Raw genomic sequence first — 22,807 nt, forward strand, 5'->3', positions numbered from 1 at the left:
ACTGTGCCCAGCTTTTTTTTTTTTTTTCTTAAAGAGTAGGAAAAATTTATTGAGAGAAAGATAGCTTCTGTTTGAGAGACAAAAGGGGGCCATACCCAGCCTTAAAATCAAGTCTTGGGCCAGGGATTTAGCTCAGTGTTTCTGCTGCCTGTCCCGAAAGCACAAGGACCCGAGTTCGATCCCTGGTACCAAAAAAAAAAAAAAAAAAAATCAAGTCTTAAATACAGAAAAGCACAGAATAGAAACAAATAGTCCATTGCCTCTCACTTAGGAAAATCTACAGTATTATCATTGTTTTTAATTTTTCATAATTTCACTGGTCAAGCCAGAGCATTAAACTATTTCTGTGGATAGCAAGAAGCCAAAAAGTCCTTTTAGGCAAGGAAATAATGTAATGAGATTTGTTTTGAAGAAGATATTACTGCTAGCAGTATGGAAGCTGAACAAGTGTAAGAGGGAAAGAACACCAAGATAGATGTATGTGACAATCCATTTACTGTTCATTTTTACTTTGAGGTTTGGACAAAGAAACCTGTTTGATCCCAGCTGTGCAGGAGCCAAAGTTTCCCCAGAGCTACAACCTTGTAACAGAGAACCTTGCCTTGACAGAGTACACCTTGTACCTAGGATTTCACAGGTAACTCCTTTGATGTCATTAGGAAAGAACTATTTAATTGTGTTGAGAACCAGGTTAAAAGTGCGCCTTAGAGATTTATTCTAAAGGCACACGTTAGAATCTAGTGGGGAAAGGCCACAGTATGTATTTATTTGTGTTTACATGAGTCACCTTTGTCCAGGTTACTTAAATTTCTTTTTGATTTTTCACTTATTAACTTTTAAAATTAAAATAATATTTTTCTGCCGGGTATGTTGGCGTACACCTGTAATCCCAGCACTCAGAAGGCTGAAACAGAATCATTGCAAGCTCAAGGCCAACTTAGCTACATAGTTCAAGGCCAGCCAGAACTACATACCAAGACCCTGTTTCAAAACACAAAACCAAACAATTTTTTTTTCTTTATATTTTTTTTAAGTCACTACTTTCCTGTTGTCATCTGGGGAAGTGTAATTATCTTACATTTCATTTTCTAATCTTGAATTCTCATTGTTTCTCCTGATGAAAAAGACCACGCTCCGCTCTGTAGTGTAGGGACAAAATTGGCAAAAATTAAGAAAATATTGATAAGGGATTCCAATGAGACCAATACAACCACAAAAGTTCTGTGTATCTAAGATAAAGAGGATTCTAGAATGTGAAGGTTTGAGAACTAAATTGTATAACTTCCAAAAAGGAATTTAGTTCTGCCTAGCCATACGTCATTCTACAATTTTTTTCTCTTATTTTGCTGAGTATAGGGGCTGGGGATTTAGCTCAGTGGTTCTGACGTCTGCTGCACAAGCGCAAGGACCCGAGTTCAAGCCCCAATACCAAAAAAAAAAAAAAAATTTTGCTGAATATGACTATAAATAAGGGGAATAAATAACAAGTCAGTCATAGTTTCAGTTTACAGCAGGAGTTCTTTGGAATTAGCAAATCTTAAAGCTTTCTCAGGATACTTGAATTAACATGGGATTTTTTCAAAACTTAACAAATTACTGGAAATATGAAAAGAAGTTCAGCATGTGCTAATCTAATGATACAGAATCAAACACAAAAATGAATGTCACTACTTTGCCGGTAGCCAGCCCTAGATGTTATCTATATAGGACCAGAGGAAATTATTTTGGACTGTACACATAGAATCAATTATCCATAGCTTTAAATTATAGGCCTTCCTTTCAGTAGAAAAATGTTTGGGTAAACTTTTGTGAAGACTAATTTAATTTTACATTTAACAGCAAAGAGCTAGAGCTGCACTTAGGTTGCATCCCAGCTGGTAGCTATTTTACATGGGTTGTACTACGTCTAAAAAGACCAACCATCCATATAACCCTATCAAAGCATAATCATTACACTTGTGACCTATAAAACTACCCCACTCAGCTTCTTATATTTCCTATTACTATTTTTTTTATATATATAATAACAGCCCACTCTGCATCCCACTCGAAAAAGCTATGGTGCATTTCAACTGAAGGCTGTTAACTCTTTGTAATTAGCTTCAGTTTTGTTGAATGCTTGGTAACGTTTTCCCAGGGCTACGAACCTTGTCTCTGTCTTGTCAGTAACTTTCATGAGTACCTTCTTTGTCATTGTGACTGCAGTTCTGTACATCCTCAAAGAGAATGCTAGAATAAATACATGAGGGTTTGTTTTTCTGGAATGGTCTATAGTCGACTATCCCCACATGAGCCTCCCTGACCCAGTCTCTTCTGCTTTCTTGGGGGCAGGTTACATGATCAGATGGTAAAAATCAACCAAAATCTGCATCGGCTGCAGGTTGCCTGGCGGGATGCTCAGCAGAGTTCTAGTCCTGCTGCTGACAATCTCCGTGAGCAGTTTGAACGACTGATGACCATCTATCTTTCTACCAAGACTGCCATGACTGAGCCACAGATGCTGCAAAACTGCCTAAATTTGCAGGTGTCCATGGCTGTTCTTCTGGTTCAGCTGGCCATAGGCAATGAGGGCTCACAGCCAGTAGAGCTAACTTTTCCTTTGCCAGATGGCTATAGCTCTTTGGCTTATGTGCCAGGTAAGCAGGCTGTCCCTCGGGAACTTCCTATTTATAGCCAGCTAAGTTTAACTGGGTCACTTTGGAAGTTTAATCTTCAAAATGCTGTTCCTTAGTTATCATTTGGTTGCTTTTGGAGAAACAGTTCCAACTTCTAAATATCTACTGGTCAGAGTATGAGGGCGCTAACAATATGTTCCTCAACCTTATGTTCCTCCTAACATACAAATCAGAAAATAGTCTTCGAAAAACTAAGTGCAAACAGGGTTTTCATAGCTATTAGTCTCTCATTAATATTGTTGGTCATTCAACTTATAAATTTGTCTAACCTCTCCTTGTGCTTTTTCTAGAAAAAACAAATCAGGGCCAGGGATTTAGCTCAGTGGTTCCACTGCCTGCCTCGCAAACACAAGGTCCTGAGTTCAATACCCGGTACCAAAAAAAAAAAATCATGTGTCAGTTAACACAGAAGGGAAATTGTATATATGTATGTCAGTGAGGGGTCAGCAGATATGATCCTTTGAGTCAGGTTAAATGTTCTTGATCACTATTGGTCAAATATTGCTGTTGAAAAAGAAACAAGCTATATTACATATGTGTACCAACTCCCCAAGATGATTGTAAAATGAATGTACTAATAAAATAAAAATATATATATTGCTGTTGAACGAATTACCCAAAAATATAGCAGGTAAAAACAATACGCCAGGCCAGGGATTTAGCTCAGTGGTTCTGCCACCTGTCTCACAAGTGCAAGGTCATGAGTTCGATCCCCGGTACCAATACGCCAATGGCTGGACATGGTGATACATGCCTGTAATCTCCACTCTGGGAGGGTGAGGCAGGAGGATTGCAAGTTTAAGCCCAGCCTAGATAACTCAGTGACTTAGCAAGACCCTGTCTCAGAATAAAAAAGATGAAAAAAGGGCTGATGATGTAGCTCAATATGAAGGCCCTGGATTCAATCCCCAGTACTTCCAAAAAAAAAAAAATCTTACACAGTATATCTGGGTCAGGAATCCAGGTGTACTCAACTGCATGGTTCTGACTCAGAACCTCACGTGGTTGCAGCCACACTGTTGATCAGGGGCATAGGGATCTGGGAACTCAATTAGGGCTGAAGGATCCACTTACAAGCCCAGTCATATGGTTGTTGACAGGCCTCAGTTTGGACAGCAGCCTCTTTTCCAAGCCCCATGCATCATCTTTCCTTAATACTGCTTATGATATAGTAGTGGCTTTCCCCAGAGTAAGAACCCAAAACAGAAGCTATAAAGCTTTTATACCTAGTCTTGGAAATGACACACTGTCACTTCTGCTGTGTACTTCAGGATGTATTTTCTGCCCTGGAAGAATGTAGGAAGGGACTGCACAAAGGCAAGAAGACCAGGAGATAAGGATCATTGTGGGTCAACCCCAGAGGCTGGCTACCATAGTCATCACATATAAAAATTGTGATAGCAATTCTTCAGACACCTAAAGGATTGTTTAAATTTAAATGATAGCTGACCTTGAGAGTAGAAATCAGTATACCAGTGTGTTATATCATTATGGTTCATATATTTACTTGGATAAATATAAAACTGCAAGCCAGCACTCTAGGAGGCTGAGGCAAGAAGTTTGCAAGTTTGAGCCCAGTGTAGGCAACTGAGCAACTTAGCGAGATCCTGCCTCAAAATAAAAAATTAAAACAGGGCTGGGAGTATAGCTCAGTGTGAAGGCCCTAACTTCAATCTGCAAGAAATAAAAATAAAACTACAGGGCCCAGGATTTAGCTCAGTGGTTCTACCACCTGCCTCACAAGTGTAAGGTCCCGAGTTCGATCCCCAGTACCAAATAAATAAATAAAACTACCAAGAATTTACATTTAAATGAGATCCTACATTCATTAACTTATCACCATCCCTAGTTTTATAAGACCTTTGGTGGGTTTGTTTTTAACCTTCATTAAGTAGCATGTAAGGGAAGTATTTAAATGTTTAGTACCAGTAGAGATGTGTCTAATTCCAGTGAACATTTTATTTTTCAGAATTTTTTGCAGATAACCTGGGTGATTTTCTCATTTTTCTCCGCCGTTTTGCTGATGATATCTTGGAGACATCAGCAGATTCCCTGGAACACATCCTTCACTTTATCACCATTTTTACTGGAAGCATAGAAAGGTGAAGTGCTGAAAGCGGAGCTTTGTCACTGTTTAGAGCTGCAAAACCTCAGATTTCTAAACCAAGAAATAAGCCTGACTCATAAGGCTTATTGAGATGCTCTGTTAACATTAATGAATCACCTGACCATCCTATGGGTAGCCAAAGATCCCACTGTTGAGAGCCATTTGAACCTGCATATGAGGTACCAGATGGGATTTCCACTGCTAGTTGCTGGTTAAAATAGTTCCCATAATGCCAGAAGCCTTACCAGAGGCCACCAGGCACTGATGCTCCTCTGCTAATTCTATGGTAACAGTGCTTGCTCTTGCTGTTCTGAGTTGGATGAGTAGTAAACTGAATCAAATCTCTCTCATCTTTCTAATCCTCTTTCCCATAGGAAGGTACCATGGCTTTTAGACTAGCCTCCCTAATTTTTTTGTTGCATAGGCCAAAAGAAACAAGAATTCTATGTACAAAAGTGCATATTTACTACACAGTAACAAGAATGACCTACAATTCTCTGAGCCATATTAATGAAAAGTAGGTAGAAGTTAACCCTTCACTGAGCAGAGCAGACCTAATAAGAAATGTAAGTCAGCTAGTATTTATTAGGCACACACAATATGCATTTGTGGGTTATAAGGTAATTATAACCTAATCCTTATCCCCAGAAAGCTTGGGAAGGCAGGTTTAGCTGAGATGAAATTGTGAGAGAATAGTATGCAGTAAATAATGCATTATGGAGAAGAAAATCGAATGGCTAGGCATTAAATAAAAACTAAGTTCTCACCCTCATACTGGGTAGGCTGTTATCTAAAGTGTCAAATGATGTACCCTGCATCACCCCAGTACTGACAAGACTTAAAACTACAGAGGTGGACTGGCCCCTTATGTAGAGAGAACAGAACCATAAACTGGGGAGTCAAGTTTACATGTTCATCTTGCTTTCTGCTCTTTTTGCAGAATGAAGAATCCACACCTAAGGGCCAAACTAGCCGAGGTGTTGGAAGCAGTAATGCCTCACTTGGATCAGACCCCAAATGCCTTGCTGTCCAGTGTGTTCCACCGGAAACGTGTGTTCTGTAACTTTCATTATGCACCCCAGCTTGCAGAAGCTCTAATCAAGGTTTTCGTGGACATTGAGTTTACAGGTAAAGCTGTCATGCAGCCAGGTCCAGAACTGAGGAGCTAATACCACTGGAGTTTCATAGCTTGATCACTTTCTGAACATCAGAGGACTGTCAAAGACATCATTTATTGAATGTCTACTATGTGCCACATTGATGCCAAGTGTTTTGTTTTGTTTTCAACTGAAGACTGAACCCAGGGCCTTCCCTAACCCTTTTTTTAGATCACACTTAAGTTGCCCAGGTTGGGCTCAAACTTTTCAATCCTCCTGCCTCAACCTCAGCACTCATGCACCACCATGCCCAGCTTCTGCTTTTTTTTTTTGGTACCAGAGGTCGAAGTCAGGTCCTTGCACTTGCGGGGCAGATGGCAGAACCACTGAGCTAAATCCCCAGTCCTCTGCTTTTTAAAAATAATCATATCATTGGGCTGGGGATTTAACTCAGTGGCACCACACCTGCCTGAGTTTGATCCCCGGTATAAAAAAAAAAAAAGAGTAAACTAGGGATGGGGATATAGCTCAGTGGTATAGGGCTTGCTAGTATCTATGAGCCCCTAGGTTCAATGCCTAGCACAGCAAAAAATAAAAAATAAAAAGATTATTTGTCCATGTCATACATGCACTAAGTGGTAGAACCAGCTCCCTTTCACCAAAAAAAAAAAAAACCTACATATTCTTATCAACCACATTATATTGTTTGGTGAAATCATACTCCATCAAGTTAGGCTATCTAATGAAAACCTGGGTCTTTGTTTTTCTTTGCCTGAAAATGTTAGAATGGGGGCCTAGGATTTAGCTCAGTGGCACCACGCCTGCCTCGCAAGCACTAGGTTTCTTTAGTACTGAAGATGGAACCCAGGGCTCTCTACCACTGAGCTACATTCTCACACTCTTTTTTTTTTTGGTACCAGGGATCGAACTTGGGACCTTGTGCTTGCGCAGCAGGCAACAGAACCACTGAGCTAAATCCCCAGCTAGGTTTCTTTATTATATAACTCAACTGTAGAGCAGGATAAACCTATGATTTTTAAGCATGGGCCTGATTTTTCGAAAAATCAAGAACTTCCTAAAAAAGAAAAAGAACTAACTTCCTACATGGTTGGGATGTAGTCTGTGAAGAACATGGGGATTACTTAGTGTCCTGCTCTGCACACAACTGTCCCCATCTAACGCCAGCCCAGCAGCCTCACTCAGGTAGTGCACATTGAGATGTAGAAACAGTTCCTTTAGCTTTTATTTGACAGCGTGGCCCTCATCCCTTGCTGAGTAATGTATCCTTTAGATTTGTTTTCTCTTTGTTTTGTAAGTAAGGGGATGAGCAACTAGTTGACCCAACTCTATGTAGGCTTTTTTTTTTTTTTGGAACCAGGGATTGAACTCGGAACCTTGTGCCTGGGAGGCAGGCGGCAGAACCACTGAACTAAATCCCCGGGCCTATGTAGGCTTTTAGAAACTCCTAGGGAAGATTTTGCCAGTCACCTTGATACATTCTGAATAGAAGAAAATGACAACACAGATAGAAGCTCCTACTCATTCTCTAATGGACCACATTTGCTGATCTCTCACTCTTCTCTTACTCTAGGAGATCCCCATCAATTTGAACAGAAGTTTAATTATCGCCGTCCCATGTATCCCATCCTAAGATACATGTGGGGGACAGAGTCCTATCGGGAGAGCATTAAGGTGAGAGGATTTTTGGTGAGATTAATTACTTCAGATAAATCCAACCACATGGTGACTCAGTACTAAAACAGTTTTCTCTTCTTTCAGGATTTGGCCGACTATGCCTCTAAGAATTTAGAAGCCATGAATCCCCCACTTTTCCTCCGCTTTCTTAACCTGCTAATGAATGATGCCATCTTCCTTTTGGATGAAGCCATACAGGTTTTAAAAAAATTTTTTTAACTGCTCTTACACCAGCAAATTATCATCAGTACTTACTTTTGAACTCAGAGAAATTCTTATGCCCCTAATACCAACCTAAACCAAAACTGTCTGAGTAGTAGTATACCTACAAGCTTGCAGTTACAGAGCTTTCTATTAGAGATCAAGGATCATTGAGGCCTCACTGGCTAGGTTGGGTACTTTGACAGATTTAAAAAGATAGTGTGATGAAAAAAACAAAAAAGATAATGTGATGAAGGCAAACTAAGGTGGAGGCAGGAATCATCAGGCCAGCAATACAGAAAGAAATCAAAAGATCTTATTTTTGATCATTGTCTTTCACCTGTTTTCTACACATCAGTAACAGTGGTTCACTAAAATAGTGATTTTTCAATCCTCATAAAAGAGTCTGATTTTTTACATCACTATAAAAGCCTCAGGGTTATTTTTTCATGTAAAGACTAAATCATCATTATTCTTTATTTACTGCCCCCTAACCCTAGCTGTATTGTAAAACATGTATTTTACAAAGCGTAAAATACAGCTAGGTGTCTCAGTTCCTGCAGTGAGTGTTTTGCTTAACCGTTCTTTATTGAGCTGCTTTTATTATTCCTATAAAAACTTACGAGTGCCTACCGTATACCGTAGAACTTCCCTGTGACGAGTTTAAGCTGGAGCAGCACCAGTGCTGAAGCAGGAAAATCCTGAGAGTAGCCATTGGACAGTGAGGAGCTCCTTTTACTGATAAGCAATCCCCAAGTAATTGGTGCTTGGTTTGTGAGAATGGTTTGCTCTCCTGCCCTTTTCATAATCCTACATGCTAAAGAAAATGAGAATAGGTCCTGTTATAAACAGATCATTTTAAGCAAGAGTGGTGTGACATAAGAATGAAGCAGGTGGCATTTTTATGAGACTATTTAACTTATTGTTTGCTATAACAGAATGATGAAAGGTAGAGTTTTAAATAATTACAATTCACCTTCCAGATATCTTACATATTTGATAGAGCTTTCATTTTTGGTAGACAGGGTTTTTTCATCTTTCAGGAAGTGTTTATTCTTTTTTCAGCTGGGGATTTAGCTCACTGGTTCCACCGCCTGCCTTGAAAACACAAGGTCCTGAGTTCAATCCCCAGTACCAAAAAAGAAAAAAATAGTGGAAAAACATTAAACTATGAGATAGATTTTCATCACTTCTCTGCCTTTTGGCGAAGATCAAGTGTATTTTTTTTTTCACTGTAGCCTGTTTTTTTGGCCTGGGTTTCATATATTATACCATTATTTTTCTATTTCCTAATACTATACTGTTTCTAGGGGAATTACTTGTTAATCTACCCAGGTTGAACTAAATCTGTATGATGATACAGTTTCTTTCTTTCCAAAAGTTCTTTTTAAGCTTCAGTCCTGTACTGACAGATAAAATGTCTCTTTTATTATCCCTAGTTTTCCCAGCTTAGTTGACTGGATTTTAAGACCTCTTAAATGTCATGTTCCTTTAACTATACTTTTCTGATATATCTCACCTATGGTTTCTGTAGTATTTGAGCAAGATAAAAATTCAGCAAATTGAGAAGGACCGAGGTGAATGGGATAGTCTGACCCCAGAAGCCCGCCGAGAGAAAGAGGCTGGCCTACAGATGTTTGGGCAACTGGCACGTTTCCATAACATTATGTCCAATGAAACAATTGGTACCCTTGCCTTCCTAACATCAGGTAAGAAAAGAAAGCCCATCCAGCACCTGCCTCACAAGTTCAAGGTCCCGAGTTCAATCCCTGGTACCAAAAAAAAAAAAATGTAGTAGACAAGATCTGCTGTTACTGAAACTAAGAATTCTCTGGTAACAATATCCTCCACATCGAAGAGGGAAATAAATCACAAGAGAAGTGTCAGAGAATGATGGTGCCCACTATTGACATGCCAGAAGTGTAAGTTGGTAGCACAGCTAGTTTCTTGAGGGAGCTGGGAGCATACCTCACTGATAGACCACATGCTTAGCATGTAGGAAGCCCTGAGTTCAATCCCCAGTACCAACAACAAAAACTTTCGTGAGGATGTTAGCCATATAAATATATGTGGAACATAACATATATATACTGTATGTGCATATATATATGCACACACCTACACATATATACATGTATGTGTGCATATGTTAATCTGAAAAGTATATCAGTCCTGGTTAGATGGAGTGGATCTAAAAAGACATTTATTCCCACTCCCTCTAGAGCTGCACTGTCCCATTCAGTAATCACTTGCCACATGTGGCTGTCAAGCATTTAAAATGTGGCTACTCTGAGTTAAGATGTTTAATAAGTATAAAATCTACACTATAAGGCTCAGCATTAAAAAGAATCTAGGGGCTGGGGATTTAGCTCAGTGGTTCTGTCACCTGCCTCGAAAGTGCAAGGACCTGATGAGTTCAATCCCCAGTACCAAAAAATAAAATTAAATTAAAAAATAAAAAAAATAAAAAGAATCTAAACTATCCAGGCATTTGAGGAAATCCTCTACTGTGAAACATAGATAATAGATGAAAACTTTTAAAATTTCTTTTTAAATTTTATGATCTCACAGGGACAAAGGAAGATACAGCAGCCACAAAACAAGAACAAAAATGGGGAAAAATCATTTAAATAACAAGAAAGAGCTTTGGATATTGAAATTTTACCTTAAAATTTTTCAAATATTCACTAGAAGGATTAGAAAAATAAATTGAAGGAACTGTTCCATGAAAGAAGAACAAAGAAAAAGGAGAGGACAAGAGTATAGATGATGGATCTAGGAAATCACAAAAGCAGAAAATGTAGGAGAAGGAAAAAAATCATACCAAAAAAGACTTAAATAGTCTCTAAGTTGAAAGGATCTGTCACAGAAAGTTTTTTGGTTTTTTTTGGTACCGGGGATTGAACTCGGGTCCTTGCACTTGCAAGGCAGGCGACGGAACCACTGGGCTAAATCCCCGGCCCTCACAGAAAGTTTTTTAAACCCACTCTATGGAACATCATTCTGAAATTTTAGAAAATCATGGTAAAGAGACCCCAAAGAAAGTCACGAAATGTACTATAATTTAAGAATCAAAATGGCAGGGCTGAGGATGTGACTCAGTGGCCTTGCGCCTGCCTGGCAAGCTCAAGGTCTTGAGCTCAATCCCTGGTACCAAAAAAAAGATAATATTTTGACTGGGGATGTAGCTCAGCAGCACAGTGCCTGCCTGGCAAGCACAAGATCCTGAGTTCAATCCCTAGTACCAAAAGAAAAAAAAAAAAAAATCAAAATGGCAAGCCAGGTATGGTGGTGCATGCCAGCACTGAGGAGGCCGTGGATTCAAGGGCAGCTTAGGGTACATAGTGAGTTCAAGGCCACCCTGGAATACATAATGAAATGCAGTCTCTTTTAATTTACAATAGTGACATTTGAAGCTGGGATATATTTCTATGGGAAAGTATTTTTTCAGTCTAGAATCTAATAACCAAGTGAACTACAAATTCTGTTTTAGGGTAAAATATGTTCAGTTTTCTTAGCAATTTATTTCCTGTGTACCTTTAAGGGGTATACAATACAAGGGCGGCTCAAAGCAGATTCCTGGAATGAGGATACAATGACCTGTAGAATGAGCAGTCCAGGTTGGAGTAAAGGATGGAAACCTCCAAAAAGAATGTTTCCAAAAATTACAGAATAATCAAGAATGACCATATTGCAGTTTTATAATTCTGGTAGACAGTTTGGAAAGGATTTAGTGATAGGTACTGTGAAAATAAGCAAGTGAAAAAGATTATATTAAAAAGAAACTGTAAACCTGGAATTATGGCACATTCCTGTAATCCCAGCACTCTGGGAGGGCGAGGCAGGAAGATCACAAGTTCAAGCCCAGCCTGGGTAATTTGATTTGGTGAGACCCTGTCAAAAAAAAAAAAAGGGTTAGGGATACAGCTCAGTACAAACAAAGGCCAGGGGTTCACTCCTACTGGAAAGGTAGGACAGACACCACATGGCTCTGCTGTGAATGATATTTACATAATCTTAATCTAAATTGTTTAGCCAAAACTTTGGTTATTTACTGGGGATTTGTATTTGAGGAAGCAAAGTGGGACAGGAAATGAGAGCTAAATCTTCATCTATAGTAGAGTCAATAAATAATGGATAAAATTTAAAAATCAAGAACAGGGCCAGGGATTTAGCTCAGTGGTTTCCGCCGCCTGCTGCGCATGCACAAGGACCCAAGTTCGATCCCCGGTACCAAAAAAAAGAACAACAGTACTTACCAAGTGTCATCATACCATCTAGCTTACTAAACTTAGCATGTATTAGTTTTTGGTTTTGTTTTTTAAATTTTGGAGTTCATGCCCTGTGACCTAGCAGTTCCTTACAAATTTGTTATGGAGTAATGAGTCTACAGGATATAAACATCTCCTTATCTTCAGGAGATATGTTCCAAGAACCCCCACAAATGTCTGAAACTACTGATAGTACCAAACCTGTATGTACTGTTTTCTCCCTTATGCATATACCTATGATAAAATTTAACTTATAAATTAGGCACAGTAAGAGATTAACAGTAATAACTTACGTAGAATTTAGCAACTCAGCATGTGATTTTTTGCTTTCCTTATTAAGAACTTTTCACCTTTTTCACTTAAAAGAAGCACTTTCTTTCTGGCTTCTCTTTGTGGCATATACATATTGACAGTATCAATACTTTTGCAGTCTGGAGCCATTACTAAGTACAATACAGGTCACTGTGATGTTGACCACAACAGTTCATCTAATGACTAAGAAACCTGCTAATGCATGGGTAATGTGTACACCCTGCACATGCTGGACAAAGGGATGATTTACATCCAAAGTGAGATGGAGCTGGACAGCTCAAGATTTCATCACACTATTCAGAGTATGATTCAATTTAAAACTTAGCTATTTATTTAGAATTTTCCTTTCATCCAGGTGTAGTGATGATACGTGCCTGTAGTCCTGGCTACTCAGAAGAATAGAATTTTCTGTTTAGTATTCTCTGACCATGATTAGCCATGACTAACTTTTTGCTATTCTTTTTTTTTGGTACCGGGGATCGAACTCAGGTCCTTGCACTTGCAAGGAGCCATGACTAATTGAAACTGTGGAAAGAGAAGCAGTGGATAAGGGGAGACTGCTGTATACATAAAGCTCATCAAGGGCTGGGGATTTAGCTCAGTGGTTCCGCCACCTGCCTCACAAGCACAAGTACTGGAGTTCAATCCCCAGTACCAAAAAAAAAAGAAAAAAAGCTCATCAATAAGTAAGACTCAGGAAAAAAATGAAAATGTTCCAAATGTACACCAGTAAAGACAGATATAACTTATGGTGCAGTCACCAACTGGAAAGCTATATGGCCACAGTAAATGACATCAGTTTTACTCTGTAGAATTTTCTGTGATGGTGGGAATGTTCAATAAGTCTGGGCTCTGCAATAGTATACACACCCTTCACATCTCATTGATGAACACTTTACATATGGCTAGTGCAATGATAGCAAATCTTTTAGAGCTTTTTTTTTTTTTTTTTTTGGTACCAGGGATCGAACTCTGGTCCTTGTACTTGTGCAGCAGGTGGCGAAACCACTGAGCTAAATCCCCAGCCCTAGAGCTTTCAAGGATAACAAATAGCCCACTGAGACATACATGCCATAGGTTCACTGCCACTAAGCTAATGCAACTAAAGAATTGAATTTTTTTTTAATTAATTAATTTAAGCCAGGCATAGTGGCGCACTCCTGTAATCTTAGCACTCAGCTGAGGCAGGAAGAGTTCAAGGCCAGCCTGTGCTGCATAGTGAGTTCAAGGGCAACCTGAACTACAAAACAAGACTCAAAAAAAAAAAAAGAGAAAATTTTATAGAACATGTCACTGGCTACTACATTGGACAGCACAGGGAACATATACTTACTAAAATGTTAAGATATTTATGATACAGTTACTGGAAAAAGTTATAGAATATGTACAATATAATAATCATTTTTGGTTTTAGGATGTATGTTATATAAATATGGCCAGAAAAACTAGACTAATATATAGGAAAATATTAATAGTGTTTATCTCTAGGCAAGTTTTTGTTGTTTATTTTTTTCATGCAGTACTGGGAATTGAGCCCAGGACCTTCATACTGAGGGACATCTCCAGTCCCCTGCCCATTGTTTGAAATTTTGAGACAGGATCTCATTAAGTTGTTCAGGCTGGGTTTAAATTTGTAATTCTCCTGCCTCAACCTTCCAGTCTGCTGGGATTATAGAATGCAACCACCATGCCCAGTTACTGTTTTCTTTTTATTTCTTTTTTCATCTATACTTTCTGCAGTGAAAAATGTATTACTTATGTAACTGAAAAAAATAATAGTCCTGAGATCTCCAAGTAAATTAGACATAAATAAAAAATTATAATGCATTGAATTTTCAGAGACTTTATTTTTTTCCAGAGATCAAATCCCTCTTCGTGCATCCATTCCTGGCTGAGCGCATCATCTCCATGCTGAACTACTTCTTGCAGCACCTGGTTGGCCCCAAGATGGGCGCCTTAAAAGTGAAGGACTTCAGTGAATTTGACTTTAAACCCCAGCAGCTTGTATCGGATATCTGCACTATATACCTGAATCTTGGGTACATGAAATTGGAATTGGCCAAATAAGAGAGGATGCTAGTGTTTTGATAATAGAATGACTGGTTGGCTATTATGTGGAAACAGAAAATAAATGGTCATTTCCAGTTGATTGATGAAGGAATCTTCTGTAGTTTTGAATAAAGATATTTTGTATAATCTGTGGGACATTGTTGAGGATTTCCAACATTCTCCTTGACCTGTGCGAAGATAAACTTTACTGGTTATCCTAGTGTTTGGGAAAGTAGTGTTCTTTTACACCCATGGGATAATTGATAAAGTCCTTCCTAGATAATCAAAAGTCTTTCTAGATCAAAAGAACATTCATGGCTTATAAATGATGACAGTGACTATTCTCAGACCCATCTCTTATCTCTCCACTGACCTACTCTGATACGTAGTTTCTTTCTCCTACTGACCTTCCAGGGATGAGGAGAATTTCTGTGCCACTGTGCCCAAGGATGGACGTTCCTATTCCCCAACTCTCTTTGCACAGACAGTACGAGTCCTGAAAAAAATAAATAAGCCCGGAAATATGATAGTGGCTTTCAGCAACTTGGCAGAGAGAATCAAGGTGAGAGGGAAGTGAATTTGTTTGCTCCTATGTCCAATTAAAAAAAAAAATCTTTGACTTTGCTGTGCTTTTTTTTTTTTTTCCCTATTGCAGGGAGATAAAGAGCACTGCCTTAACAGATGATTTTCCCTTGTCAGTCAATAATTAAAAGTTGTTTTTATTAAACATTACTCTTACATATAACAGCAAGAATAGAAATTAACATTTCTATTAGAAGAAAAGAATGTATAGGGGCTGTTTTTATGAGAACTTTTACATCCACAATTACCAGTAGATTTTAAAATCTGGAATATTAATACAGAACTTTTTAGAATAAAATTTCAAGATGAGTAGTTTTTAGTCAATGATTTGTATTGATTTTCTGTGCTCTCTACTTTTGTAGTTGGTAGTTGGTGTACCTTTTAGAGGTTAAAACACTATATTGTATTCAGCTAATCCTTTTGGTTGGAGTATGACAGAGATCTATTAGAAGCGGTGAAAAAAGCTGGCATGGGGACACATGCATAAATCCTGCACTCTGGGAAGCTGAAGCAGGAGGATCACCAGTTTGAATCCTTGTCTCCAAATGAAAAATAAAAAGGACTGGGGATGTATCTCAGTGCAGAGGTCCTAGGTTCAATCCCTAGCACTGCCAAAATAAAATAGTGATGAAGAAGGAAGAAAAGTCTAATAGAAAACACTCTTTATTGATATCAGTCTTCTCTCACTGACTTGTTGGTTTTATTTTTTTGAGGTTTTTGTTTTTGAGACAGGGTCTCATTGTGTCACCCCAGACTCATGATCCTCTTGCCCCAGCCCCTCAAGTGCTGGGATTACAGTCTGCACTACCATACCTAAGCAGTTTCTTTTTTATTGAGTTGGACTTCATCTTGGCCTAGAGCTTAGGAACATGAATCTCTAGGAACTAGATTTGTATAGGAATCACATGTTGAGGCCACTTTTAAATTCTTATACCTGTCTGTACCAAAACTGAGAAGGTGCTTTTCATATACAGACTGCACGAGTGACTCTGTAATTATGCAAATAATAACCCTCCTTCCCTATCCCCTTTGGAATTACGGCATTTACAACAGAACTGTTGCCAGAAAGACATGTGGGGTGCTGCTTTTCTGCTAACACTTAAACCCATTTCCAGTTGTGACTGCCAGCTGAGCCAACTTGAAGTTCAGAGTTGGGCTGAAATGCTAAATTTGCTCCCAAAATATCTGTCTTGGCTTGTTCTTTAAAATAAAAACAGCTAAGGACCAGGGATTTAGCTCAGTGGTTCCGCCACCTGCCTTGCAAGCGCAAGGACCCAAGTTCGATCCCCGGTACCAAAAAATTTTTAAAAACAGCTAAAATTTCTCATCACTGCTAAGAGCTATTAATGACAAAGATTAAGGGATAGCCATTGAGCATTCTAAGTTCAGCTGTACTGTGAACTCTCTGTAACTGCCAGATGTTGTATTCTCAGTCTCTTGCAGATCTCCAGCAACAGGAAGAGGAGACCTATGCAGATGCCTGTGATGAGTTCCTGGATCCCATCATGAGCACACTGATGTCTGATCCTGTGGTGCTGCCATCTTCCAGAGTCACTGTGGATAGGTCCACCATTGCCAGACATTTGCTCAGGTATGCCAGTCCCAAAATGAGGCACACTCCTGTAATCTCAGCATTCTGGGAGGCTGAGGCAGGAGGATCACAGGTTTAAGCCCAGCCTGGGCAACTTAAGCACTTGGCAAGAGCCTATCTCAAAATAAAAAATAATAAAAAGGGCTGGGGATATAGCTCAGTAACAAAAGCCCTAGGTTTGATTCCCACTATTGCAAAAAAAGAAAAAAGAATTCTATCGATATATAAGATATATCAGCATGGTGCTTGCTTCGGCAGCACATATACTAAAATTGGAAAGATACGTCAACATGAAATATAAATTGACCTGAAATTGTTTTGGGGTTTTTGTTTTTTTCCTGTGGTACTGAGAATTGAACCTTAGGTCCTGGCTTCTAATATTTAGGTACTGACCTTGTCTCAAAATTTAAAAAAATAGGGCTAGGGATTTAGTTCAGTGGTTTCACCACCTGCTGTACAAGCACAAGGACCCAAGTTCAATCCCTGGTACCAAAAAAAAAAGAAAAGAAAAGAAAATTCTAATTTTGGACCGGGGATTTAGCTCAGTGGTTCTACCACCTGCCTCGCAAGCTAAGGACCCGAGTTCAGTCCCCGGTACCAAGAAAAATAATAATAAAAAAATTAAAAAATAACAAGGACTTTCTCAGCATAAAGGCCCTGGTTCAATTCCCAGTACAAAAAAAGAAAAACAGGGCCGGGGATTTAGCTCAGTGGTTCCGGCGCCTGTTTCACAAGCACAAGGTCCCAAGTTTGATCCCCAGTACCAAAAAATAAAAATAAAAAATAAAAAAATCTAAAGGCTAGTGACAGAAAGATAGCATTTTTTGTTATTGTTTTTTGTTTGTTTTTGTGGTACCGGGGATCAAACTCAGGACTTTGTGCTTGCAAGGCAGGTGGCGGCACCACTGAGCTAAATCCCCAGCCCAAGATAGCATTTTTTAAGCTGCTAGAATCAAATATCCTCTGAACAGCAGTGTTAAAATAAAGTTCTTAAAAGGCAGAGAGACAAAGTGGCTGGAAAAACTCCTAGATCATTCTTTTTCTCATCTCATTCTAACACCCAAGTCAGCATTTGACTTAGTTATAATGCACTTAATCTAGCTTCATTTGCAGTTGAAATGAGGTGCCTAGTTGTTCTATTTTTGGCTTAGGATATTAGAACTTATAGAAATAACCACAATTCCTTTTCTCTCTTTATTCCCAGTGACCAAACAGATCCTTTTAACCGTAGTCCCCTCACCATGGACCAGATCCGGCCAAACACTGAACTGAAAGAAAAAATTCAACAATGGCTTGCAGAAAGGAAGCAACAAAAGGAGCAACTTGAATAAATACTGTGAACTAAACAAACCAAAAGCCAACCCCAAGTGTAGATAAACAATTGTCGTGGTCTCCCTCTTTCTGGTTCTGTTCCTTTCTTTTCTATTTTTTCCCCTCTTCACCAAATTAAAGAACTACTCTTGGTCAAATTATGATAATTATGATTCCTAAGAACTTGTCAACACTTCCCTGGCTTGCAGTAAAATACACTTTCTTATAGTGTCACCGAGTTTAGAAACCATCACTAATTTTCAGCCTTTATTCTCTTTTCTCACTTTAAGTTATATTTTTAAGTCGTGTCACATATTTCAGTGACAGCTTAAATCAGAAAAATCTGTTATTCTACATACTTACTAGTCCTCATAATTTGGACTTAAACCCTTGTTATAGTTCTGTAATGTTACAGAATAACATAAAAGCAAATACGTTCATGTTTGTGCAGACTTTTGAATGACAGGTAAGTTTTTTTTTAAAGGAATCTTTTGCAGCTTCTGCTGGTAGCTTTTAATTTTGTTATATTGTAACTCAAAGATATCATCATAGTGGGCCAGAGATTTAGTTCAGTGGTTCCGCCACCTGCCTCACAAGCCCAAGGTCCTGAGTTTGATCCCTGGTACCAAAAAATATATATTTATCTGTATAGATATATATCATCAGATGCTTTCTCATGAGGTTGTCACCACCAAAAATGTAGCCCTGCAATCTTTTTATGGGGATTAGTAATGGCACATTTGCCATCTTGACACTTTAGTCAAAAAAATTCTGGGGTGAGGGAATAAATGGAAGCTGTTGGGTATTTTATCTCTTATGGAAATTCTGTTGCTACAAGGAGTAACCCTAAGCAGAAAACTTAGGCAACAAATATTGCAATCACAAAAAATGTCATTTTAAGACACTATATCAGTAGTATATCTCAGTATGTATTATGCATATACACATGCACACTTACCATGTGCTTTTTTATATTGGTCTATTGTAAACTAATTACCACTTTATATTATCTTCTCATGGTAAGATGTAAACTGTGTGGCCATGCTTACTCATATACTCTAGACAAGTAAAATTCTGAGACTATAAAATGTATATAATTTTTGTTTAGGCTGTGATCTGACTTGTAAGAGCTGCTTCTAACATAGCCTTAGATCATCAGTTAAAAGCAGAAATGTGAGCAAAACCTTATCTACAAGCCATTTTAAATATCCACTTATCCCTGAGTAGTTAGTAAGCAGATGGGACCTCCTTTTGTAGGCTTAGCCTGAACTCTCCAATTTAACCTGTTGAGTGAGCCACATTCCCCAGTGGACCATCTTTTTATCAGTGTCCATCTAAGCCCAGAGATATCATGATAAGGGACAAGAAAAGTGATTTAGAAATAGGGGTCAAATATATTTTTATGATATTCCAACACAAGTTGCTATAAATGGTCTTTGGTATGTTTTGATGGTATTAGCTGGAAAACCTCAAATCTAAGAGGGCCTCCTAGCCCGGTTATAAAATAGATACTACCTATCGCTGTGCTTATAAACGAAAAAGGACTGGGACACTTTTGCATATGCCAGAATGTAAGATTGAATTGTTGTGCTTTCTCAGCCTTTAATGGGTGTACTGACAGGATTTATTTTCTTAAAATGAACTTTGTTTCATATTTATTCTCCTCTTGAAAATGAACTGTGTATAAAATAAGTTTCTGCCTACTTGCATTTATCTTCCCATCCCAATCTAATAGTGTCATTCTAAAAGGAAAAGAGGAAAAGACCAGAGTTTTACAGGAGAAAATTAGAAGAAAATGGGCACAAAACCTCAAAAAGCAGCTGTTTCCAGCAGCTTTCTAGCTAACAACCTCTATGCTGCCTCTGGTGTCTGTATTGTATTTCTGTAATTAACCTTCAGATTGTAAGCCTCTTGTGGCAAGCATTATTGTTTTTTTGTTTTTTATAAAGCTCTTTTCCTGAGACTTTATGAATGGCTGTGGCAGCATTCATGCTGCTGATATCTTTAAATACATCACAAAAGCAAGTGTGTACCTGAGTTTGATCCCCGGTACCAAAAAAAAAAAAAAAAGCAAGTGTGTAGCCAAAGGCCACTACTAGTAAAGAAACCAAGTGTCCTCTGTGCCTTCTTTCTTCAAAGTAGCTTAGGAACATCTGAAAAAGTGAGACTTAAAAAAAATCCCATCTCAATACATGGTGCATATGTGCATTTAGAAGTGTAGAGAGGTATTTTGTCTGGAACTCAGCAACTCTAAATCTTTTTAAGAGTAGACTTTCTATGGGCCAGGGATTTAGCTCAGTGGTTCCGTCGCCTGCCTCGCAAGTGCAAGGACCCGAGTTCGATCCCTGGTACCAAAAAAAAAAGAGTAGACTTTCTGGGCCTGGAATTTAGCTCAGTGGTTCTGCCGCCTGCCTTGAAAGCACAAGGCCCTGAGTTCAATCCCTGATACCCACCCCCACCCCCCAAAAAAGTGGACTTTCTGATATACCTGGTTTTATGTGTTCACTTTGCTGGAGTATGATAGAAAAATGAAGACTTTTTAATCAGCTCCGGTATTGCTTACATCTTACAAAGAGGCTAATAATAAACTGGGAAATTATTTAAGTGGGTTTTGCCAAGCAGTGTCATGGGATTTTTTTTTTTTGGTATAGTTTTTAGTGAATATATGAAATCTGAAGGAAACTAGAGGTTTGTTTTTTTTCTTTAGAGGTATTTTAATGATGCAGGTGAAGGTGCCAGTTGCTGTTCAGTATCACTCTCTACAAAAGCTTCATTTATTTGATGCTGGTTGCTAAGCACCCATTGAAGAGTATAAATCTACTGGGGACCTTTACAAGCCAGAGGCTGATACTACACTGTTGTCATGCAAGGAATTAATGCACATGCTCTAACTGCTAAATAGGAAAAGAACCTAAAAAAGAAAAAGAAAATGAGCAAAAAAAAAGGTTGACAAATAAAACTTGATCAACATAATGGTATTTTTGAAACATTCCAGGAAGCTTACTTTTTGTCAAACTTGCCTGGGGGTTGTTTGTTCAAAACTTGTATTTAATAAATGAACACCTGAATTACAACCTTTGTAATCACTTTTATTACATATTAAAAGCTAATAGTTTTAGAAATTAACTTGAATACCCAGAGGACTCTGACTTCCTTTTTTTTTTTATTAGGTAGGTAGGTAGTATCAAATGTGTGTAACTTGCCTGACCTGCTCACCAGGTCTCTGGAGGGGACCCTGGAATTATCCTCAGATGAGTCTCAAGGTATACTTTTTTCCTAATTAGCTCCCTTTGGCTTCACTTTTCCTTATCTGGCCTAAACCCCAGGCCTTTTAATCATTGGCTACCATGTTCCCATTTCTTGCCCATTGTTTCTATATTCCTGCCAGGCAAAACCTTAGCCTAAACTAACTCAGCCTTACCTTTTGCTCCACAGCCAAGTTACAGACTAGGATGAAAACAACACAATCACTAGAATGGTGCAACCACAAATTTGTGGTCTCTAACATTGCCCAACAACCCTTCTGTGTGTCCTTCGACTATTCCAAACTAATCTCTCTTCAAACTCTTCTTAGCATCCCATTTACTCTTCACACTCAGATGGCACTGCCTTCTGCTTCACTGGCAAATACTTAAGTTAGCACTTCCAAACTTTTCTCCCATCACCACCTGTTAAAAAGGCCCCACCATTCCCAGGCCAATACCTTCAGCTTTTTTGCCTCAGAGCACAACAGTTTCCCTTCTTTATAAATTTCTTCCTTGAATTCCACATTCCCCTTTTGTATTCCTTTACAGCCATATTTCTTCACATTCACTCTGCCTTCTATCCTAATTTTTCGAAACTGTTCTAGTTAATGTCATATTGCTTAATTAACTTTCCTGTCCTCGATTTGACTACTCTGCAGTACCTAAGGCATTAAATCACTCCCTCATGGCCCAGGGATTTAGCTCAGTGGTTCCGCCGCCTGCCTGGAAAATGCAAGGTCCTGAGTTTGATCTCCAGTATCAAAAAAAAAAAAAACACTCCCTAGTTGAAATACTCTTCGCGCTTTTGATGTCACTAATTTTTCTTTCTGCCTCTCTAACCATTCCATCAGTTTTTCTTCTGCTCAGGCTGCTCCAGAATACATTACTTACAGTTCGGTGCTTTTCATCAAACGTCACTTCCTTACATCTTTTGATCCAATGACACTAAACTACAAAGTTTCAGCTTTCCGTAGTATGTAGCTGTTCTCTTACACATCAACTCATGGATCTCTCGATCTTTCCAGATCACCGTCATGCCTTATCTGAATTATGTTCCCCTTTGCGTTTAGGCTGCAACCTCTTTAGATCCCAACTCTTCCACTCCATCGTTACGTGGACACTTAGAGGCCTCGGGGACAATACTCAACACAGAGGCTTTCGTTAAATTCCAAAATACCTGGCATATCGGAACCCCTCAGTAAATGTGATTTTGTTCCTCACAGCTGCATTGCTCCTTGTGGCTAGTTAGGAAATTACGACTATTAGATTCTAATAGGATACGGGGGAGAATGCGATTACAAAAAAGTCAACTAAAGAAAGGAACCGAGGCCGAGCATGGTGGCGCATGCCTGCAGTCCCAGCACTTGACGGGCTAAGGAAGGTGGACTGCCCCGAGTTCGAGGCCAGCGTGGGCTACATAGTGAGGTCAAGCCAGCCTGAATTGCATAGCGACACCCTGTCTCAAAAACAAGGAAGTGGGCTGAGTCTGATTACTTGTGTAATGCCTGCATCGCATCTAACTTTATATATTAGGCCGTGGGCCTCTCCTTTTATAAAGCGCGTGTTGGACCAAGAGGGTCTCACCAGTGCCTTCCGTTCCCTCAAAAGCTGTGGGGAGTCCCTAACCCGGAGCAAAGGTTTGGGCCCAGAAAAGCATGCGCGCATGCGCAT

At 39.0% G+C, this 22,807-nt stretch overlaps 2 protein-coding genes across 5 annotated transcripts in view; one reads left to right on the plus strand and one right to left on the minus strand.

Annotated features, from left to right (window-relative positions):
* The window catches only part of Ube4a (ubiquitination factor E4A), a 35,481-nt gene extending 17,150 nt beyond the window's left edge, over window positions 1-18,331 (plus strand). For both annotated transcript variants that reach the window (XM_004856697.4, XM_087212458.1), the window contains exons 10-20: window positions 517-637; window positions 2,332-2,636; window positions 4,645-4,777; window positions 5,723-5,910; window positions 7,471-7,571; window positions 7,659-7,772; window positions 9,310-9,484; window positions 14,217-14,397; window positions 14,822-14,969; window positions 16,423-16,580; window positions 17,785-18,331. In XM_004856697.4, the coding sequence (XP_004856754.1) occupies window positions 517-637; window positions 2,332-2,636; window positions 4,645-4,777; window positions 5,723-5,910; window positions 7,471-7,571; window positions 7,659-7,772; window positions 9,310-9,484; window positions 14,217-14,397; window positions 14,822-14,969; window positions 16,423-16,580; window positions 17,785-17,911 (1,751 nt within the window). In that variant the 3' untranslated portion in view covers window positions 17,912-18,331. The remainder of the gene's footprint in view (window positions 1-516; window positions 638-2,331; window positions 2,637-4,644; window positions 4,778-5,722; window positions 5,911-7,470; window positions 7,572-7,658; window positions 7,773-9,309; window positions 9,485-14,216; window positions 14,398-14,821; window positions 14,970-16,422; window positions 16,581-17,784) is intronic.
* Window positions 1-22,807, minus strand: part of Cd3d (CD3 delta subunit of T-cell receptor complex) — a 61,108-nt gene that overhangs the window by 37,917 nt on the left and 384 nt on the right. The window contains exons 1-2 of one of the 3 annotated variants that reach the window (XM_087212464.1): window positions 22,721-22,778; window positions 11,569-11,669 (exon numbers count right to left, since the gene is read on the minus strand). The gene's annotated coding sequence lies outside the window, so the exon portion shown is untranslated. Of the gene's footprint in view, window positions 1-8,408; window positions 8,569-11,568; window positions 11,670-22,720; window positions 22,779-22,807 lie in introns of those variants that run through there. The other 2 variants (XM_087212465.1, XM_087212466.1) reach the window with 2 other exon arrangements.

This window comes from Heterocephalus glaber, unplaced genomic scaffold (assembly GCF_053883595.1).
Source record: "Heterocephalus glaber isolate CG9 unplaced genomic scaffold, H.glaber_assembly_v1.0 deba00001429, whole genome shotgun sequence".
NCBI classification, from domain to species: Eukaryota; Metazoa; Chordata; class Mammalia; order Rodentia; family Bathyergidae; genus Heterocephalus; species Heterocephalus glaber.